Source organism: Ahaetulla prasina, chromosome 4 (genome assembly GCF_028640845.1).
Source record: "Ahaetulla prasina isolate Xishuangbanna chromosome 4, ASM2864084v1, whole genome shotgun sequence".
Lineage (NCBI taxonomy): Eukaryota > Metazoa > Chordata > Lepidosauria > Squamata > Colubridae > Ahaetulla > Ahaetulla prasina.
Window position 1 is genome coordinate 73,518,286 of NC_080542.1, and position 20,943 is coordinate 73,539,228.

Below are 20,943 nucleotides of genomic sequence, written 5' to 3' on the forward strand. Positions count from 1 at the left end.
ACTGGAGATGCCTCCCAGTCATGCCACTCCAGGTGTCCTTGACTCTCAGAGAAAAGAATGTTATTATGACCAAATATCTTCGCAACTCCATGCAATCCCTCCCTCCCAATTTCCCACAGCACTAAGTGTAGCAGCCCTGAAGATCCAAAGAAAAAAATGGCCTTCAGGACTGACAACTACTGTTAATCCAGAATGAAATGATCCTACTATTTTGAGAAATGCATTGAAATGATGAGTTCAAAGTCACAATTTTTGGTAGCAAATGAGATACACATTTTCCAAGGATATCCTATTGGTATAAAACACCAATAATACTTGTTCTATCATACTGTACTGTATAAAATGTATATTAATATAATGTTTTGAAAATAAACCATGGCAAGGAATGGGATGCAATTTTAATCGGCAGATCTGTTAGATCTGTGTCTCTCAGAATTGCCAATCATCCATTTAGAAAAAGAAAATGAATTAAGCAGTAATTGGAATACAGCAATAGTTGAAGTGAATAATTTCAAGTGATCAAATAAGTGTTTTTAAAACTTTTGGAATGAGGCAGATATTATAATAAGAGAGACTAAATATACATATAGTGACAAGCAAATTGTTTTAAACCTATTCATATTCATATCTCTGGTCTATGCCTTGGTGAGCATATGTAGCCATATAAATCAGTCTTCCTGGCAGCTAAAAACCACAAAGTTGACAAGTATCATCAACCTTGTTTGATTTCAGATGAAATATTAAAATACTCGCAGAAGATACTTAGTAGATGCTGAACCATTATCCTGATCTTTTCCATTTTAATTTTTAATGGAGCTTTTAGAAACGTTATTCATTTGGTGCTGTATGAGTTGCTTCATTAAGATCATCCCAATTTAACTCATTGCATAATTAGGTGGACATACATAGTATTTAGGCCAGATGTTTACAACATTACTGCCCCCAAAATTTAAAGAACCCTCACATACTGCAATGCTAATAAAGACAATAAAATGGTAAGAGTAGCAACTATTGTAAAACTATTATTGATTGAAAAATATCTAGAAACTTATGTGCATAATAAATAATTCCAGTATATTAAATACATGCATCATCCCTCTTCATTCTTTAGGCACCTTGAATGAAGACTGACAACCACAACTCCATTGCTATAATGGTAAGAGAAATACACTTCTGAAAAATAGAATGGGGAAAAGCAGAATAAGAGGAAACAGGCTTATAGCCACAAAGAGTATGTCTTCTCATTTTCAATCTAAAGAAAAGTAAAGTAAAAATAGTACAATGGCAATAAAAACGAATCAGCAAATAAAATGGAACATGTTTCATTAAAGTAAGTGATGCACATCCCTCAAAGTCATATAAACTATCAGTGTTAATGTTGCCATATGACTCCACTGATTTCCTGATCTGACTATCAAATATAAGTTTTTATTATTATGATTTTAATTGATTTTTGCCATGTTTATTGAACAATTCAGGTCTCACAGGAAACAAATTAATCAAGCTAAGTAATAATGAGCAGGAAGAGGATCATCCTATCACAAAACCTAAGATTAAAAAGAAATGAGACATTTGGTAATGAGCAAAGAAGAATTCAGGGAGAATTGGATTTTGGTTTGCTATTTTATTTGAATATATAGACCAGGGGTGTCAAACTGGCGGTCAGAGAGCCAGATGCATCACATGTAGGCCACACCCACACACTGTGTGGGTGTGGCTGTGATTTCACAAAGGCAAAAAATGTTGCAATACATCATGATACATCACGTGCCGCGATTGAGTTTGACACCTGTGATATAGACAAATTGAGATTCCACTGCTTCATTTTCAGAGGTTGGCACAAGCAATGAGACAAAAATAAATAAGTAGCTCTTACTACAATTTGAATAACACAGTTTGAACTATAAAATGCATATTCATATAATATTTTGAGCCAAAAATAAAGATGTAGCAATAACCATGAGTAAGCCACTATATCCGTGATGACAAACCTATGGCACATGTGCCACAGGTGGCATGAGGAGCCATATCTGTGGGCATGTGAGTGTTGCCCCAGCTCAGCTCCAGCGCACATGTGTGTGCCAGCCAGCTGATTTTCGGACCTTCTGGGCCCACTGGAAGTTGGGAAATGGGCTGTTTCTGGCTTCTGGAGGGCTTCTAGGTGGGTGGGGAAGGCAGTTTTCACCCTTATCAGGCTCCAAGAAAGACTCTGGAGCTTGGGAAGGGTGAAAAACGGGTCTACTGGGCCCATCGTGCCATCACGTGCCAAAAGTAGGCGAAGCACAGGAGGGGGGGTGTCATGCATGCAGGTCAGGGGACAGGATGTATTGAATTATGGATGTGGGCACACACATATGTGACCCCCCTGTGTGACCCCCACTTATGGCACACGACGGCAAAAAGGTTAGCCATCCCTGCACTATATCATCCGTTGATGCCTGATTATACTGCAAATCAAGATAGCTATCTGTCACTTTGATCAACATCCTAGACATCTTTTTAACAAAATTTCCCTTTTTAAAAATAGTTTTAATAGTCTTCTTCAGTTCCTTTGTACTCATAATAGAAGCCCATGTACCTGTGGAAGGTGAAAAAAATGACACTCACAAGTACTGTATGCCAGTGGTGGGTTCTAAAATTTTTAAATACCGGTTCTATGGGTGTGGCTTGGTGGGGGGGAGATGACTGAGTGGGCATGGCCAAGTTGACATCACTCATGCACTCAGTCACATGACCCCCCAACCAAGCCATGCCCACCGAAACAGTAGTGAAAATTTTTGGGACTTTTTGACACTTTTTTTTGACACTCCGGCCCCATATCCAGTGGGGTGGCAGTGGTCATCTTGGCTTTCCCTCCATTGTCCTTCCTGGCTGAAAAGCACCCCTTCTCACCTCTGACAGGTCTTCCCTGTGGTTGCAGCTGGAGCACTCCACTGCTGCTGTGCACTGAGCAGGGCTGTCCGGGTCCCGTCTGCAAGATGAGTGTGCAGGAGAAAGGCTTCCCTGTGGACATTGGGGGCAGCTTCACCGAGGATGCACCCAGTCCCCCAGTCAAGAGGGTGACCCTGTTTCCGCAGCCTGCCAGCCACAGCTTTTTGGCTGGGAAGGACAATGGAGGAAAAGCACGAAGCAGCTTTCTTCTCACCGGCTGACCAGAGAGCTTTTTGGTGTTGTTGCTGAGCTCCTGGAGAGCCACACTCATGCTAGCCCGCATGAGTGTGGAGCCAGCTGGGGGCGAGCTGGGCAGGCCGGGGCAATGGCAGAGTCTGTCACTTGGGGAGGATAAGGTTAGCATGGTCCCAGCCACACACTGCGTGGCCTCCACCAGCTCAGGGCAGTGGACTCAGCTGCAGGCCAGACGAGCTGAGGAACTGCGGGGAGCCTCCTGCATGTTGCACCCTCCCTCCCAGCCTTCACCTGCATTTCCACACCGTTTTTGGGTACCCAGCTTACTGGGCTGCCCCGTCCCTGTTGCAGCTTCAATGGCAGAGGCTTTGGGAGACGCTGGTGGCACGGAGGCGCAGACAAAGGCTCAGAGGGGGGTGCAACACACAGGAGACTCCCCACAATTCCTCGGCTCATCTGAACTGCAGCTGAGCTCACTGCCCTGAGTCGGCAGATGGAAGAACCCCTCCCCAGCCAGATCTTTCTGGATTTGACTTAAAGGAAAGCGCAGCTCATGGCTGCTACATTTCATTGTGCTGCACTAGTGAAGGGGAAGAAACAGCCAATGGAGAGCATACAGAATTGCTCCAGTCCACGTTTTCTCCAGGTCAATGGCTGTTTCTCTCCTTTGTTACTCTTTATGGGAAAGCGTTTTGCACAGCACAGCAAAATTTAAAAACCATGAGCTGCACTTTCCTCTAAACACTGTGGGCGGCAGAGGGAAACAGGTGGTTTTCTCTGCACAGAGATTTTTGGTTGAGATTTGGAGGAAAGCGCAGCTCATGGCTGCTACATTTCACTGTGCTGCACTAGTGAAGGGGAAGAAACAGCCAGTGGAGAGCACACAGAGCTGCTCCAGTCCACATGCTCTCTAGGTCAATGGATGTTTCTCTCCTTTGTTACTATTTATCAGGGGTGAAATCTAAATTTTTTTGCTACCTGTTCTGTGGGTGTGGCTTTGTAGGTGGGTGTGTCCTGTGACTGAGTGGCCGTGGCCAACTCAATGTCACTCACAGTCAGGCCCACTCAGTCACAACCCCCCCACCAAGCCACGCCCACAGAATCCAGTAGGAAAAAAAAATTCTATTCTGCCTTTTCCCTTTCCCTCGCCACCTGTTCTCCCTTCACCTAGGCCCCGGATCCACCACCTGCCTCAACGGGGTCAGGGAATGCACCATTCCCCAACTCCGGCCTTTCTCTGGAGCTGCTGACCACTCACTGCCCGCTCGCCGCCTGCTCGCCCTTTGCCTTTGGTGAGGGGCCGGGGCCCAGGGATGCCCCATTCCCTGAGGCCCCGGAGTCGCCCCCTGCTTGCTGCCTCCTCAACCAGGTCGGGGAATGCACCATTCCCTGACACCAGCCTTGTCCCTGAGCTGCCGCTCGCTTTTCCTTCATCATGCGGCATATACTTACTTTCCTCCAGCGGCTGGCTGCCAGAAAAGGCAAGCGTCCAAAAGTTACCAGAGTTGCTCTCCTTGAATATGCTGCCTTGTTCTATGCGCCGGCTGCGCAAGCACACACCCAACCTGCCGCTGATAAATAAATGAAATAAACGGTGTGCGCTTGCGCAGTTGGTGCATGGAACAAGCAGCAATGGTGATGACATATTCAAGGAGAGGAACTCCAGTAACTTTTGGACGCTTGCCTTTCCTGGCAGCCAGCCACTGGAAGAAAGTAAGTATACTTGCATGGCGAAGGAAGAGCGGCGGCGGCTTCGGGGCAAGGCTGGTGTCGGGGAATGGTGCATTCCCTGACCCGGTTGAGGCAGGCGGTGAGCAGGGGGTGGCTCTGGGGTCTCAGGGGAATGAGGTATCCCTGGGCCCTGACCAAAGGCGAAGGGGAAACAGGCGGCAAGCGGGCAGCAAGTGGGCAAAGGAAGAGCAGGCGGCGGCTCCGGGGAAAGGCCAGAGTCGGGGAATGGTGCATTCCCTGACCCGGTTGGGGCAGGCGGCGGCTCCGGGGCCTCGGGGAATGGGCCCTGGCCCCTAACCAAAGGGCGAGCAGGTGGCGAGCTGCCTTCCCGGTGTTCCGGTGTCCAGCTTGCGAAGGCTGGACTGCGGGCCGTGGAGTGGTTCGGGGGCGTGGCCAGCCAGCGATTGCTACCAGATCGGCGAACCAGAACCAATCTCCGCTAACTACTCACCCGATCCGGTAGCATTTCACCCCTGCTCTTTATGGGAAAGTGTTTGGTGCAGCACAGCAAAATTTAACAGCCATGAGCTGTGCTTTCCTCTAAGTGCTGTGGGCGGCAGAGGGAAACCTTTGGTTTTGGAAATCAAAATATTCAAAATGAGCTTCTACTTTATGTTAAGAATATTCAGTGACATTATTGCTTGAATTGTAAATGAATTCATGGGCTATTAGTCCATCTGGCTACTGAAAACAGATTTTTTATCTCTTTTTAACAGATACTGCCTTTTAAACAGAATAAAGATTTGCTTTAAATAATGGGTTATTGTTCCTACTTTCCTATTAATAGCAGATCCTCTCTCATTTTAAAAATAGTCAAACACCATATCAGCTGATTCTTTCTGTTGATGAATATGAGAATTGTACAGCTCTTCATTACATGAGGAAAATCTTGCATTATGCTTACTCATATCGTAAGCAGGAAAAATAAAATATGGGTCTTTGATTAGTATCTGATACTTATGCTGTTATATTAAATTTTGCTGTGTGCTTAAAAAGAGGGAATATTTTGTGAATTTTCTTTACAATATGTGATTGGATATAATGTTGGCTTGTAAACTCTTGACCCCTTTAATTATACATGCAGATTTATAATTTGTTTTGCCACTCCAGCTTAAAACATAGTAATTTTAATTTTCATTAAAAATTACTTTAGTTTATATAATAATTATAATTCTGATTCATATTTTAAAAATCTGACATGTGAATGGATTTGAATAAGATACGTATTCCAATTTAAACTCCCTTATGTATGCTTATGAAAATCAGCAGTTTTTAGTGTAATGATTAACCTGTTTCTTGATTGGACAATCATTTATGCAGAGTGGGGCCTAAACTGATAAAATTCTGAAAAGTTAATGTGATAAATATCACTTATTGAATGTATCACTCTATATCAGGGGTCCTCAAACTTTTTAAATGGAGGCAATTCACGGTCCCTCAGACTGTTCGGGGGCTGGGGGGAAGGGTGTGGCAGGGGCTGGGGTGTGGCCAAAGTGGTCATGATCGACTGGGCATGGCTGGGGGGCATGGTCCACTTGACATCATTCATGGGGGTGGTCCCTATGGATTTGGGCAGAGTTGGGGAGGGAATCTGGGTGTCTCTGGTGGGGGGGGTGAGCAGGAGGCTCATCCCGCAGGATGATGTGAGGCGAAGCATGGGGTGGGACATTACAGCTGGAAACCTGTCGGCCACTGTGCCCTTGTTGTCCTTTGTGTTTGGAGGAAGGGGATGGTTTCTGGCTGTAGACACAGCCTGCCATCCCATCAACTGGCACATGCTGCAGCTCCAGAGCCCATTGCAGTGGTGAGTTGCTACCAGTTCTCCCCAGTTCAGGCAATCTGTAGTGGCAATCGTGAGTTGATAGTGAACCGGTTCTCTGCGACCGTCAGTTGGGCCCTCCCATCCACTTCTGCTCTATACCTACCAATATTTGTTCATTTTTAGCCCAGCCTCAGCTGTTCTGAAATTCAATGCGCTTGTGCAAAGTGCAAGTTTGGCACGCGTGCGAGCAAAGCAAGCACGTGTGCACAAAGCGTGCACAAAGCATGTGTGCAAAACGAATTTGTGGTAACACCGGTTGAAACCCACCACTGGCCCATTGCCAGCACTGGCCTGGCTGTTCAAACAGCAAGCAGAGGTAGGGGGGAGAAACCAGGGGTGAAATGCTCCCGGGTTCGGACCGGATCACCCGATCTGGTAGTGATGGTGGCAGGTGGTTCGGAGAACCGGTAGCTAAGATCCCTGGCCACGCCCCCTGCCCCAGCTGAGCCATGCAATCGTCAGAGGTTTTTTAAAAAAATTTTAAAGCATTTTTTCTTCAGCCAAAGCATATGTTTTAATTGGAGCATGTAGAATTGGAGCCAGGGAGCTCTAAATTATTTTATTATTTTCAGACAATAGTACATGTTTCTGAATTAACTCTATTTCCATCTTGACTTCATTAGTCTTTTTGTGTGATGTTTTTCTGATATACATTATTATTTACTAACATTTTATAGTCAAAATCTGGATAATCCCATCAAGACTGGATAAACCGCCCATTTTATATCAAAATTTAAGAAATGATCTCAGAAAAGAATTTACAGCTTTATTTATTAAATTGTGTGATTAGTTTACATAGCTAAGATAAAATCCTCTCTTTGAAATTATTCAACAAGACTTCAGAGCTGAGCACAAAGGAATTCTCATTAAAAATAGTTTTATTTTTAGATAAAAAGACTTTAGGTAAAGTGAATAAAACATCCAGAATAGACCAAGGACTGAGACTTCACAAACCTCTTCTGCACAAAAACATAAACTTACACAATATGACTCAACATCAAATTTATAAATCAAAAGTGAAATCCAAATAAATCTAATGAATTATTGTGTATTTAAAATAGTAAACATAATGATCATCTAATGACAAAATTGTAATTCTTTATCAAAATCTACCAATATGTTACAAATGAGAAAGGAAAAAAGGAAATTTAAAGCGCAGGATACTTTCATAGTTCAATATGTTAATATTTCAATATATTAAGTCTTTGATCAACACAGATTTCTATTTAGTGTTTATAATTGCATTACCAGTAACAGAATACTTTCTTCTACAATGTCACTTGAGAAAATATCTCTGAAATCAGTAACTAAAAAGGGAAGTATTTTTCTTTAATAGAGGGGCCTACTTCTCGAAGCTTACTGTATTCAGTACTGGAAAGTAAAATAGTACTTTCAGATTGTAATTGCAGATTTTTTAAATTCTCCTGAGGGTCTTCTTGCACTTTTCATGGTGTTTCTGCTTCCTGTAATTCATCCTGTGGCAAATCTGCAGAGAAACAGAAAGGACATAAAAAATAAATATGGTTATACCACGCAGCCTTGTTGCTAATACATTGCAAACTACAATTTGTCTGAATGCATGCAACATAATTACAAAGTTGCAATTTAATTTCCTGGTCAACTTCTATTCTGTAAATTAGAGAGTTAATTCACACATCTGTATTTCAGTTTCTTGCCTCCATTTTTAATAGTTACAAGATGATGAAAAATGAGGTTTGTTTCAGGAGGCCCAAATATTACTCTTTTATAGCTAATGCTTTAAATTACTGCAAGACAATAATCAGAGAAAGGTTTTTTTCAGACAACTATATCATCAAAGAAGAATGGGACGACAGAGAATGAGGTGACTGGACGGAGTCACTGAAGCAGTAGGCATGAGCTTAAATGGACTCCAGAAGATGGGAGAGGACAGAAAGGCCTGGAGAAATGTTGTCCATGAGGTTGTGATGGGTCAGACATGACTTTGCAACTAACAACAACAGCAATATCTTCATTAACTCATTTTAACTGTGTTCACCATGTAAACAAAAGGAAAAAGGTAAATGTAAATTAATCAGACTCCTAGAAAAAAAATTAAGGGGTCTAGAGCCGTGGTAGCAAACCTATGGCACATGTGCCACAGGTAGCACACATAACCATATCAGTGGGCATGTGAGCTCAGCTCCAGCACGCCAACTGATTTCCAGGCCTTCTGGGCCCACCAGAAGTAGGGAAACAGGCTGTTTCCTGCCTCCGGAAGGCCTAAGGGGTGTTGGAAAGGCCTGTTTTTCTCTCTCACCTAGCTCCAGAGCCTCTCTATGAATCTGGGGAAGGCGAAAATGGCCTTCCCCACCACCCCAGGCCCTCCGAAGCCTAGAAACGGCCCATTTCTCAACTTCCAGTTGGACAGGAAGTGATTTTTTTGCTATCCCCAGCCTCCGGAGCCTCTCTAGGAGTCGCTGGAGATTGGAGACAGCAAAAAAGTCACTCCTGTCCAACCAGAAGTTGGGAAATGGGCCATTTTTGGCCTCCGGAAGGTCTTTGGCGGGGGGGAAGCCGTTTTCACCTTCCCCAGACTCAGAGAGGCTCTGGAGCCAGATGAGAGAGAAAAACAGGCCTATTGGGACATCATGTGCCAGGAGCGGAGGAGAGTAGGGGAGGAGTGGAGGATTGCGTGCGCATGCACGGGGGCGGGGCTTATAGAATAATGGCTGTAGGCACATGCACGCATGACCCTCCCACTCCTCCTCCTGGAACACAATGGTTAGCCATTACTGGGCTATAGCATCTTTTTGCGTGAAGACCGATGCAAAGAATGAGTTAAGCAGCTCTGCTTCTTCTTTGTTGCTGTTATTCCTTGCTGTCTTCTCTCTTTAGTGGACCAACTGTTTCCTTGATTTTTTCTTGTTATTTATACGTTGGAAGAAACTTTTTTTTGTTATCTTTGACTTTTCTTGCAAATCTTTGTTCATTCTGAGCCTTTGCTTTCTTGACTTCATCTTTGCAGATTCTGGCTATTTGCTGATATCCTATCTTAGATATGTGTCCCTCTTTCCATTTTTTTGTACTTGTCCTTTTTGTCTTTCAAGTTGTCAGAGAGATCTTTGTGTAGCCATGCTGGTTTCTTCTTTCATTTCTTGTTTTTCTTTCTCAGGAGTATTGTGGTGGTCTGGCATATTTTTCAGTTTCCCAAGAATCCTGAGTTGTTTTCCCCTTTAGGATTTTCATCCAAGGAATCTTTCCCAAGTTCTCCCTGAGTTTGTTAAAATCAGTTCTTTTAAAATCTAAGATTCTGGTATCATTATGTTCTATTGGTTGTGTTTGTGTTATGTTGAATTCTAGTATGACATGGTCACTCTCACCCAAGGTTCCTGCAGTTTCAATTCGCTCTATCACTTCTTCTGTTTTTGTAAATATTAAGTCCAGTATGGCTGCCCTTCTAGTTCCCTCCTCTACCTTTTGGACAACAAAGTTGTCAGCTAGGTTGGTTAGGAACCTATCTGATTTTTCACTTGGTGCAGAATTAGTTTTCCAATTGATATCACAATAATTGAAGTCCCCCATTAACATTGTAGTGTGTTTCCTACATACGTTTGTTAATTGATTGGCAAAAAGAATATCTATTTTTTCTGCTTGGTTGGGTGGCCTGTATTATACACCTATAACCATGTCATCCTTTTTTTCTTTTATGTTGAGCCATACACATTCTAGGAGGTTTTTGTCTTTGGTTTCATGTAATTCTGTAGCTCATGTAATTCTGTAGATCCCTAAAAGTGATACTGCCATTCAGTTGGGAGAAGGGGGAGACTTGGATTTGATTTACTAGCATTGCCTGTGTCAACAGATATTTTACAACCTAGATCCTGATGCCAAAGTGCCCTGAGATCTCCTTAATGTTTATGACAACCATGTGAGCTGTTTCAATTTAAAGGATAATGGAGACTAAAGAATAATGACGTGAATTAAAGTTAAAAACATCATTAAAAATTACATTTCACCCACCCTCTCCCCTAACTGAAGTCTCCAGAGATGGTCCTGAATACAAAAACAGTGATGGCTCAGTGGCACCTAAATTCTGTAGAGTCATCTGCATAAATGAGATCAGCAAACGAAAGTTCATTTATGCCATAAACAAAATCACCAAAACAAACCTCAGCCTCAACAAACTTAGAGCAAGACCTGATTTATCATTTCTGCAACGGATTCGCTCCCGTGAACTTCTCACAGAACTCAAACGAAGGCAAGACGAAGGAGAAACCAACCTTTACATTGACTACCGTGCTGACTGCATAAAAAGAAAAACCTACAGTCAATTGGCCAACATCCAACCCCCCATCAATCAAAGCATCCAATCATCCGTCGCACCGAACTTCCAATCATCCATCGTACAAAACCCTCAACCAGCTGTCGCTCAGCCAACCGTCACTCAACCAACTAACATCCATCCATCCTTCTTACAGAACCCCCAAACATCCATTGTTCAACCATCCACTGCTCAACCAATTGTAGTTCAACCTACCAACCTCCAACTGCACGTTGAACAGAATCTCCAACCATCTGTGGATCAGAACCTCCAACCAACTATCATCAATAACTAGGTACGCACGCACCTTATTTCCTCTTCACCTAACACTGCAGATCTTAAATGCAAATTGATAAATGCAAGAAGCATTGTAAACAAATTGCCTGAATTTATACTCATGTTAAACAATGGTACATTTGATATTATATTTGAATGCGAAACATGGCTGAACTCATCCATCCCTGATTCCATTATTTCCGACAAAGAGTACCATGTTTTTAGATCAGATCGTGAAATCCGCAGAGGAGGTGAAGTAGCTATCTTTCATAAAAGGTCACTGAATCTAAAAAATATTCAAGTTGCACATAAACTTGCTATCCCTGAAACTATTGTATGCGACCTGTCCCTTAACACCACACTTCGATTCCTACTATGCTACAGAGCCCCTGACTACGACATCACACATGCGAACATGTTAACCTCACTACTAACTTGGGCTACCTCTTGCCCATATCCTCTCATCTTCCTGGGTGACCTCAATCTACCTCATATTAACTGGATAACAAACGAATGTACAACTGAACCCATCCATACTACCCTATACAATGCTGTCACAAATCTAGGTCTTGAACAACTAGTAACTAACAATACAACAATCAACAACTGCCTTGACCTCATCTTCTGCAACAACCCAAACTCAATTTATGGACTACAAATAAAAGAACCCTTTTCCAACAGTGACCACAGCATGATAGACTTTTGTCTCAATATACGCCCTTACAAAAATCGTCATATTAATAATATTCCAAACTACAATTTCAAAAAAGCCAGCTATGACCTTATAAATACCTACCCCTCATTTCTTGACTGGCAAAATCTATTCTCATCCTGTATCACTGCTGAAGACCAATACAGAGTTTTCCTACTTGAAATCAGTAGAGTCATTAAACTCTACGTACCACAAACTACCACAAAAATCAAGAAAAACAAATTACCCATATCAATAAAAATGCTTCAATCCAAAAAAAAATCCCTTTGGAGAAAAAACAAAAAGGGACATGTAGCAAATTTCAAAAACTGATACAGAGATATAAGCAACCAAATAAAAATTGAATGCACCAATTACCACACCAAGCAAGAAGACCTTCTGTGCACAAATTCCAATTGTGCGTTTTATAATTTTGCGAACAACAAACTTAATGACTCGAGATTTATCCCACCTCTAAAAGAATCTAACAGCAAAGAAAAGAATGATGAAACAATTAAAGCAAACCTCTTTAACACATTCTTCGGCTCAGTCTTTGTTAACAGTAATGGCTCATACCCGACATTCCCCAACTGCACCAACAATGACCTAACACATATAAATTTCACTGAAGAAAATGTTGAAAAAGCTCTTCGCAAACTGAAACCATTCCTATCTATAGGACCTGATGGACTATGTGCATACTTCTTAAAAAAGCTTTCCACTAATATAGCAGAACCCCTAAACATAATCTTTGGGAAAGCCTTCACAACCAATTCCCTTCCCAAACTTTGGTCACTAGCCACGGTCATCCCAGTCTTCAAAAAAGGAGACCCCAGCTTAGTTGAAAATTACAGACCAATCTCTCTATGCTGTGTCACCTGTAAAGTTATGGAATCTATCATCAACCAATCCATTATCCTCTACCTAGAAACAAACAATCTACTCTCTAATAAACAATCTGGTTTCAGAAAAAAATTATCATGTAACTTACAACTTCTTCACTGCAAAAACATATGGACTATAAATCTTGATCAAGGCAAAACAATAGATGCAATTTACATAGACTTCTGTAAAGCTTTTGACTCAGTGGTACATAACAAACTTCTCCTAAAACTAAAATCCTACGGCATCTCCGGACCCCTCCACAATTGGATAACAGCGTTCCTGTCAAACAGACAACAAGTGGTCAAAATAGGCAGTGCCCTATCAAATCCTGTTCCTGTCAATAGCGGCGTTCCCAAAGGTTCTTGGACCAATACTCTTCATATTATACATTAATGATCTCTGTGACCATATTATAAGTAATTGTGTTCTCTTCGCTGATGATGTCAAACTATTTAACACTACCAACAATATAGCTACCCTTCAAAAAGACCTTGACTCTCAACCAGCAAATGCTCTGTCTTACATATTGGAAAAAAGAATCTAAACACTAAATACAAACTCGATGGAGATTACCTTACAGATGACCCCCACCCTGTCAAAGACCTTGGAGTTTTCATATCCAATGATCTAAGTGCCAAAGCCCACTGCAACTACATCGCAAAAAAAGCTTTAAGAGTTGTAAACCTAATCTTACGTAGCTTCTTCTCCAGAAACACTACACTACTTACTTATAAAATATTTATAAAACATTTTCTAGACCAATTCTTGAATGCAGCTCGCCTGTCTGGAACCCATACCGCATTTCAGACATCAATACAATTGAACGTGTCCAGAAATATTTACAAGAAGAGTTCTCCACTCTGAATACAACAAAATACCTTATGCCACCAGTCTTGAAATCTTGGGTTTAGAAAATTTAGAACTCCGCCGCCTTCGACAGGACCTGTGTTTAACTCATAGAATCATCTATTGCAATGTCCTTCCTGTTAAAGACTACTTCAGCTTCAATCACAACAATACAAGAGCAAACAATAGATTTAAACTTAATGTTAACCGCTTCAATCTTGATTGCAGAAAATATGATTTCTGTAACAGAGTTGTTAATGCTTGGAACACACCACCTGACTCTGTGGTCTCTTCTCAAAATCCCCAAAGCTTTAACCAAAAACTGTCTACTATTGACCTCACCCCATTCCTAAGAAGTCCGTAAGGGGCGTGCATAAAAGCACAAACGTGCCTACCGTTCCTGTCCTATTGTTTTCTTTCATTATATCCAATTAATATAGTTATTGCATGCTTATGCTTATATATATGCTTATATATTATATAGTTACTTTCATGCTTATGCTTATATATACTGTTGTGACAAAATAAATAAATAAATAAATAAATAAATTCATGTTTATCTGGTTCTCAGGGCAGCTGGTAAAGAAAACATCTTCACACTTGTGTATTGGCTAAAATCTGCATTCTGATTTAAGGGAGGGGTCTCTACTGCTTTAATCCTACTTGTCTTGCCTAAGGGTATTCAGACATTGCTTTGAATCCATTGCTGTCACTTCTGCTTAATAAAAGGTTCCTTTTGAAATGCTACGTTTCAAGAGTTTTTACTTTCTTAAATTGGAAGGAGAAGCAATCCTTACAGAAAGCAACATCTGCAAAATGGTCGACCCAGAGAAGCAACCTTCACTCTACTGAGGGGACCTTGCAAACCATGTCCGAACGAAGCAGGGAACAGGGAGAAGCCAAATGCAGACATCAACCACCACCAAGCTGAATGCCTGTTTCGTACACCCCATCAGAGAGGATGAGGTAATCCTGGAGAATCCCAATTGACCCGCTGGTCAATTGGCATCGGGAAGAAAGATAGCTGGGATGAGAGAACCAGAGGAGTCACCTTCAGCCATGGTAACTGAAAACCAATGTGGAAACTGGAATTAGAAGGCCTCGCTGGCCAGGGGGAACTAACCGAAGCACCACTGAGGAAGGATTGTCTGAAGAGGCATATAACCCAATTGGTGATGGAAACTTTGAAAAATCTCAACATCCAAGGGGAGCGCTGAAAGGGCAGAGTCGTGAATGATGCCAGGGGAGGCACCCCCCCTTCTGCAGCTCACCTATCAAGCAGATGGCACAGCAGCAATGGGAGAAGATCCAGCAAACACTCCCCTCAAGGCAGCACGCACACCGGTGCCCATTCCCAACCAACCCCAAGTCCCGCAACTGGAAAAAGAAACTCTCTCCCTTATGGTGAAGTTTGATGGGGATCCACAACAGTTAGAATTCTTTATGGTACATGTGCTCACTTACATGCAAGAGTATGGGTGTGATTTCCAAACCCAAGGATCCCGAGTGCGCGTTGTGATCCTAGCCCTAGAGGGTGCCGCTGCCAGTTAGATGGTGACCCTGCATAACGCCAATGCACCAGAACTGTGGGATTTCGACCGTTTCATGATGGCCCTGTGATGATAGTTTGAGGACCTCCTTGCAGATCGCAAAGCACACAATTGAATTAAGGTGGGAAAGCAGGGGCGATGGCCAGTGGCAGAGTATACTGAAGAATTCCAGGACCTCACGTGTCGTGTGACCTGGCCAGAGGATATTTTGGTGAGCTGTTTCAAGGATGGGCTCAAGGATGTTTCAAGGATGGGCTGCATGGCCTGAGGCGCACTACATGAGTGGGCCGAAGAAGCCGAGAATATGGCCAAAAACCAGTACTGAGCAGGGCAAGTATGGAAAAAATCCCCACCCCAACGGAAGCAAGAGCCCCTCAAACCACAAACTGCATTTCTCCGAAATCCTCAGCCTGTTTCAAGTGTGGAAAAGAGGGGAACCAAGCTGCAGACACCTGCCCGGAACCACTCGCTGGGGGAGGGGGGGAGAACTTGCAAAACCTGGCCAGCGCAGGAAGGAGACTGCCCTGAGGAGCAGGGAGATCATAGAATTTCCAGCCCCCTCCCCTTGGGGAGGAAACCCTGGCATCTCAGCAGGAGGAATCACACTTGTTCGGAAGCAATCCAGAGGATGAACCACTGGTAAGCAAACCAGTTAAACTGCTTATCCTCCCCTTAAGACTATTTATCCCAAACACAGGACAAGGAGATAAATAGTGCTTTAGTGGACTCAGGGTGCACCTGCTGTTTGATCAGCCCAACCCTAGTAAGGAAGTTGTGGCTTAACGTAAAAAAGCTGAAAAACCCCATCGTATTCTGCCAACTACATGGATCAATAGCAGGGTGGGAGTCAGCTTCTTTTGCCACCGAACCTCTATGTATAGACATCAGAAGCCATGGGGAAATACTTACATTTATAATGGCACCTGGCATGGAATGGCCGTTAGTCTTGGGCCTTGCATGGCTGAAAAAATGGAACCCCAAAATTAATTGGAAACAAGGCATCATAAAATTTCAGATGCACATGACTTTTGCTGAGAATCCACATAAAGAAACTGAGGGTGCAGAGCACCAAGAAACAGCCATGCCTGGTCACGCCACACCAACTGAGAGCATACCCATAAAATACAAGGATTTGGCTGAAGTTTTTAGCGAAAAAGCCTCGGATGAGCTCCCTCCCCACTGCACCACTGACTGTGTGATAGAAATTTTACCTGGCACTAAACTCCCTAAACCCAAGATGTACAGCATGTCTCTGAGGGAACTAGAAGAACTGAAAAAATTTATTGAGAAAAACCTAGCAAGGGGTTTCATCGAGCCAGCCCGACCAAAAATCGCAGCTACAGTGTTATTTAGAGAAAAAAAAGATGGCTCAAAACATATTTGTGTTGATTTTATAATCTTAAATACAATCAGTGTGGAGATTATTTTTTTTTATTATTATTATTTATTTGATTTTTATACTGCCCTTCTCCCGAAGGACTCAGGGCGGTGTACAGGCAAGATAAAACAATACAATATACAGATTAAAATACCATTTAAAAACTTATTTAAATTAGCCTGAAATTAAAATTTCCGTAAACTAAAAACCCCGTTTAAAAATTAATAAAATTTCACATTTAAAAAATCCAATTTAAGCCAGCCCCGCGCGGATAAAAAGATGTGTCTTCAGTTCGCGACGGAATGTCCGAAAATCAGGTATTTGACGTAAACCCGGGGGAAGCTCGTTCCAGAGTGTGGGAGCCCCCACAGAGAAGGCCCTTCCCCTGGGGGCCGCCGGCCGGCATTGTTTGGTGGACGGCACCCTGAGAAGTCCCTCTCTATGGGAGCGTACGGGTCGGTGGGAGGCGTATGGTAGCAGCAGGCGGTCCCATAAGTACCCAGGTCCTAAGCCATGGAGCGCTTTAAGGGTCATAACCAACACCTTAAAGTGCACTCGGAAGGCCACAGGCAGCCAGTGCAGTCTGCTCAGGAGCGGTGTTACATGGGAGCTACGTGTAGCTCCCTCTATTACCCGCGCAGCTGCATTCTGGACTAACTGAAGCCTCCGAGTGCACTTCAAGGGGAGCCCCATGTAGAGAGCATTACAGTAATCCAAGCGAGAGGTAACGAGCGCATGAGTGACTGTGCATAAGGCATCCCGATCAAGGAAGGGGCGCAACTGCCGAACCAGGCGAACCTGGTGGAAGGCCCTCCTGGAGACGGCCGTCAAGTGATCTTCAAACGACAGCCGATCATCCAGGAGGACACCTAAGTTGCGCACCCTATCCTTTGGGGCCAATAACTCGCCTCCGACAGCCAGCCGCGGCTGCAGCTGACTGAATCGGGATGCCGGCATCCACAGCCACTCCGTCTTGGAGGGATTAAGCTTGAGCCTGTTTCTCCCCATCCAGACCCGTACGGCTTCCAAACACCGGGACAGCACTTCAACAACTTCATTGGGGTGGCCCGGGGTGGAAAAGTACAGCTGGGTGTCATCAGCGTACTGCTGGTATCTCACCCCGAAACCACTGATGATCTCACCCAACGGCTTCATGTAGATGTTGAACAGCAGGGACGAGAGAATCGACCCCTGAGGGACCCCACAAGTGAGGCACCTCGCGGTCGACCTCTGCCCCCTGTCAACACCGTCTGCGACCGGTCGGAGAGATAGGAGGAGAACCACCGATATACGGTGCCTCCCACTCCCAATCCCCCCAACCGGCGCAGCAAGATACCATGGTCGATGGTATTGAACGCCGCTGAGAGGTCTAATAGGACCAGGGCAGAGGAATAACCCCTGTCCCTAGCCCTCCAGAGATCATCCACCAATGCGACCAAAGCTGTCTCCGTGCTGTATCCGGGTCGGAAGCCGGACTGGAACGGGTCTAGATAGACATCTTCATCCAGGTATTGGGGTAGCTGTCGCGCCACAGCACTCTCTACAACCTTCGCGACAAAGCGAAGGTTGGAGACTGGACGATAATTACCCAAAATAGCTGGGTCCAGGGAGGGCTTCTTAAGGAGGGTCTCACCACCGCCTCTTTCAAGGCGGCAGGAAAACCCTTCCAACAAAGAAGCGTTGATAATCCTCTGAGCCAGCCTCGTGTCACCGCCTGAGTGGCCAGTACCAGCCAGGAAGGGCACGGGTCCAGTAAACATGTCATGCCGTGAAGCCTCCCCAACAACCTGTCCACGCCTCGGAGCCACAGGGTCAAACTCATCCCAAATGGGCTCAACAAGACGTGCCTCCTCTCCTCGCTTGGATCATCCCAAATTCGGTCCAGACCGTCCCTCAGCTGAGCGATTTTATCGATAGATAACCGCTAAACTCCTCGGCTCGTCCCTGCAAAGGGTCATCCCGCACCTCCTGATGTAGGAGAGGCGGGTCACCCAAACAGGGCGGCCGGGCGGTTATCTGCCGACGCAATGAGGGTGGAGGCGTAGGAACGCCTCGCTTCCCTCATTGCCACTAGGTAGGTCCTAGAATAGGACCTAACTAGTGTCCGATCAGCTTCGGAGCGACTGGACCTCCAGGTGCTCTCCAGGCGTCTTCTCTGGCGTTTCATCTCCCTCAGCCCCTCGGAGAACCAAGGGGCCGGACGAGATCTACGCCGGGTCAGAGGCCGCAAAGGCGCGACACGGTCCAAGGCCCCGGCCGCGGCCTGTTCCCAGGCCACAACCAGTTCCTCAGTCGTGCCGTGGGCCAGTTTCTCAGGGAATGGCCCAAGCTCCGTCAGGAACCTCTCGGGGTCCATCAGGCGCCTGGGACGGAACCACCGTATAGGTTCCGTCTCCCTGCGGTGGTGAATGGCGGTTCGGAAGTCTAGGCGAAGGAGAAAATGATCCGACCATGACATTGGTTCTGTTACTAAATCATCTAATACCAGATCATTTAACCACTGTCCAGAGATATAAATCAGATCCAGCGTGCCTCCCCCCATGTGCGTAGGGCCATCATTTACTCGAATCAGGTCCAAGGCCGTCATGGAAGCCAGGAACTCCCGAGCTGCCGTCGATGACAAGCCGACTGATGGCAGGTTAAAATCCCTCATGACTATAAGTCTGGGGGTCTCAACCGCCACAGTAGCAAGTACCTCCAACAGCTCAGGCAGGGCTGTGGTCACGCAGCAAGGAGCCAGGTACGCGATCACCAAGCCCAGCTGATTCCTATAGCCCCACCGCACATAGAGGGATTCACAGCCGGCAATCTGAGGAACAGTGGTCTCCCTCGGCTCTAGATCCTCCTTAATAACAATCGCCACACCCCCCACCCCTACCTTGGACCCTCGGCTGATGAAATGCTCAGAAACCTGGAGGGCACATCTCAACAAGAGGGACCCCCCCCTCTGGGCCCAACCAGGTTTCCGTAATCATGTTACGGATCATGTACCCCCTCCCCCTTATGAAATATATGCTACCACACCTCGCTAAAGGGAATTTTTTTCAAAGCTGGACTTAAGGGAGGCTTACTACTGTGTCAGAATTAAGGAGGGGGACGAGTGGAAAATGGCATTTAACACTCACCTCAGGTGCTACCAGTTCAAGGTGCTCCACTTTGGGTTACAAGGAGCCCCCGCAGTGTTTATGCAATTAATAAATGAAGTGCTACCTCAGCATTTGTATAAGGGGGTCCTGATCTACTTGGACAACATTTTAATATATACTGAGACCAAAGCAGAACATGTAAAATCAGTCAGGGCTGTTTTAAACAAACTCCGCTCTGCCAAGCTTTATGCTAAACTTTCTAAATGTGAATTCCACCAAGAGAAGATTGACTGTTTGGGGTACCACATTTCACACCAAGGTGTAGAAATGAACCCTCAAAAAGTGCAGGCTGTACTTGATTGGGAACCACCACGCACACGTAAACAGCTACAAAACTTCCTGGGTTTCACCAATTTTTACTGCCAATTTATCCCCACTTTCACTCAGATTGCCCTCCCCATTATCAAGCTCTTAAAAATGAAGGGAGAGGGCAACCCTAAACCGAAGCAGCTTTTGAGCTGGACAATGGAATGCCAAGCAGCATTTGAAAAAGTTACATTGCTGTTCTCAACAGAACCAATTCTAAAACACCTGGACATGGAGAAGCCATTCGTCATATAAGCAGATGCCAGCGATGTGGAAATAGGAGTGGTCCTGCTTCAGAAAAATGAGCAAAACCAGCTACAACCATGCACTTACACATCCAAAAAGTTGAATGAGACTGAGCAAAGTTGGGCCATTTGGGAGAAAGAGGCTTATGCAGTTCATTGGGCATTTTTAACCTGGAGGCATTTCCTAGAGGGGAGTAAGACCCCTTTTGAAGTCTGGACTGATCATAAAAATTTAGACGCCCTAAAGACCCCAAGGAAACTCTCCCCGAAACAAGTACGATGGGCTCAATACTTTAAACGATTTGATTTTACTCTAAAATATCTCCCTAGGGGAAAAAACTTTCTGGCAGATGCACTATCCAGAAAATCACAATACAATAGTGTGAAGTCAGACATAATCAAACCCATAGTACAAAACAATCAACTCGCTGCTAAAATAATCACTAGATTCCAGGCAAAACAAAAAACATTGACGGACAATGACACCACCAAACTTTTAAACAAGCATTGGCCACTGATGAATGGTTTTTGAACCACAAATCCAGCTGTCTGATGAAAGAAGACTTGGCTTGGGTGGAAGGGAAGTTGTATGTTCCAGGCAGCCAAAGACTATGCTTAATGGCAAGGTGCCATGACTCCAAATAGCTGGACATTTTGGT

The 20,943-nt window shown here is 44.5% G+C and overlaps 1 protein-coding gene across 11 annotated transcripts in view; it reads right to left on the bottom strand.

The window, feature by feature from the left end:
• Positions 1–7,446: 7,446 nt before the first annotated feature.
• BBS9 (Bardet-Biedl syndrome 9) overlaps positions 7,447–20,943 on the bottom strand; it is a 531,293-nt gene continuing 517,796 nt past the window's right edge. For 9 of the 11 annotated variants that reach the window (XR_009155158.1, XR_009155160.1, XR_009155159.1 and 6 more), the window contains one exon: positions 7,447–8,165. Coding sequence is in view for 5 of the 11 variants with exons in the window: in XM_058183859.1 (XP_058039842.1) it covers positions 8,094–8,165 (72 nt within the window). In the remaining 6 variants the exon portion in view is untranslated. Of the gene's footprint in view, positions 8,166–16,118; positions 16,171–20,943 lie in introns of all 11 variants that reach the window. The other 2 variants (XM_058183854.1, XR_009155161.1) reach the window with 2 other exon arrangements.